Source organism: Chrysochloris asiatica, unplaced genomic scaffold, assembly GCF_000296735.1.
Source record: "Chrysochloris asiatica unplaced genomic scaffold, ChrAsi1.0 scaffold00058, whole genome shotgun sequence".
Lineage (NCBI taxonomy): Eukaryota > Metazoa > Chordata > Mammalia > Afrosoricida > Chrysochloridae > Chrysochloris > Chrysochloris asiatica.
The window spans coordinates 6,973,511-6,975,393 of record NW_006408576.1 but is presented as its reverse complement, the minus strand read 5'-3'; the positions used below and the strand labels follow the sequence as shown (position 1 = coordinate 6,975,393).

Below are 1,883 nucleotides of genomic sequence, written 5' to 3'. Positions count from 1 at the left end.
ACCTCCTCATAATACTTTTGTTTTGCTTGTATGAATATATTTGTAGTAGGTCATGATATAACGTATTTTCTACAAGAATGTTTGAAAACCTGCCATCCAAATGTTTTATACCAAATCATACTCCTTTGACACAGCAGGTACTCCATACATGTTTGTTAAATTATTCAGTGAATCAATCAATTACTTTTTCAGTTCAGTATAGCTACAAAACTTACTGAAGTATTTTGTAAATCAAGACTGCTGCTAGGTTATTTATTTGATTTTTCAAGACTGGGTTAAAATACTGAGGATACCTAATAATGTTAACTAAGCTAAGCAAAAGACATTCAAAAGCACAACTATTAAAAACATCATTGGCTTACCCCTACGCCCAGGATATACATGAGGATAGTATTCATAATAAAGGTCTGGCTGATCTAGATTTCCAAATGGTTCAAACTCCATTTCAGCATTTTGGAAAAGGCCCAACTTCACCAGCAGTGCCAGTCTCACAAACCAAAGCTAAAAACACAAAATATAATGGAAACAATAGGTTATTTTTACCTATATCAAATACAGAAATTCTCATAGTCTATCACTTTGGTATTAAATTTGATTTTGTTTGCTGATGCAGGATAATGCACTGAACTACAAAGTTGGTTTAAACCAGCAGTTCAAACTCACCAGCTGCTCCTCAGGAACCCTTTACAGGGTCGCTATGAGTCAGAATCAACTTGCTGGCACATAACAACATCAAAAAATAACACTCTTCTGTGTACATTTGCATAATTATATTTTTATAAATATACTCGAGTATAATAATAAAAATACAAATATTTTTATTCCATTTAATTTAACAAACACTAATTGAGTAGAATATATGTACAAAACACTATGCTACGTATTATGAAGATAAAAATATACATCTCCTTCCCAAAAATGAAGTGTGAGAGAGGCATGAGGGAGGGAGGTGGTAAGGACACAAAGTTAAATAGAGTGCACAGATTATAAAACATTGGAGGCATCAGGAATGGATTATGGACAAGGCAGTTTTTGCAACAGGCATTGAAGAATAAATAGAATTCCAACAGGCAGGGACTAAAAGAGACTAGATGCAGGTTTGCCAGATATAGGAAAAAGTATGAAGGTATGTATGGGAAGTGGAAAGTATGCGATGGGAGTACAAACAGTGTTATCCAACTGGTCAGGATACAGAATATATTTAGAACAATGAGGGAAATTAAAATTAGAAAGCTACAGAATCAGAGACTTTTAGAATTAAAAGGTACCTTAGAAATGACCTAATTCAATTTTCTCACTTTACCAATGAGAAACAAAGCCCAAAAGAAGTGACTGCTCAAGATCACATTATCAGTAATATCATTAGAAGATGGCACTCAAACTGAGTCTAACATCCTCTTTATTATAGCTTAATGTTTATGGTCATGTTGTAGAGGGTCTTGTATACAAGATAAGAAGCTTAATGGAATTTGGTGGACAATGGGAAACTATCGATAGTTTTTGAGCAGGAAAGTGAAATGATCAAAACTGTGCCTTAGGAAAATTACTTTGATGGCAATTTATTGAATGAATGTGAAAACATGGGAGGCTAAAGCTATATTCTTAAAGGATCTGATGATAGGGTAGTAAAGGATTTGAGATACATGGAAGAAAAACCACCCATGACTTAGCAAACCACTGGATAGAGAGGTGAGTGATAAGGAAAGACATCTAAAGTTAGAGGCTTTTTTTTTTTTTTTCATTTTGTTTTTTATCTCTATCAATTTTTGGTGGGAAGAGAGATGACAGAAAGAAATAAGAGCATGCCTGAAATAAATCACCAGGTCAGGTCTCTGCAAAGCTTTTCCTCTTAAAACCTCTTCCTTGTTTTTTTTTTTTTTTTT

General features: G+C 33.7%; 1 protein-coding gene across 1 annotated transcript in view; it reads right to left on the bottom strand.

The window, feature by feature from the left end:
* Window positions 1-1,883, bottom strand: part of TRAPPC12 (trafficking protein particle complex 12) — a 186,363-nt gene that overhangs the window by 130,880 nt on the left and 53,600 nt on the right. Inside the window, exon 4 of the mRNA XM_006863967.1 lies at window positions 363-501. Within this exon, the coding sequence (XP_006864029.1) occupies window positions 363-501 (139 nt within the window). The remainder of the gene's footprint in view (window positions 1-362; window positions 502-1,883) is intronic.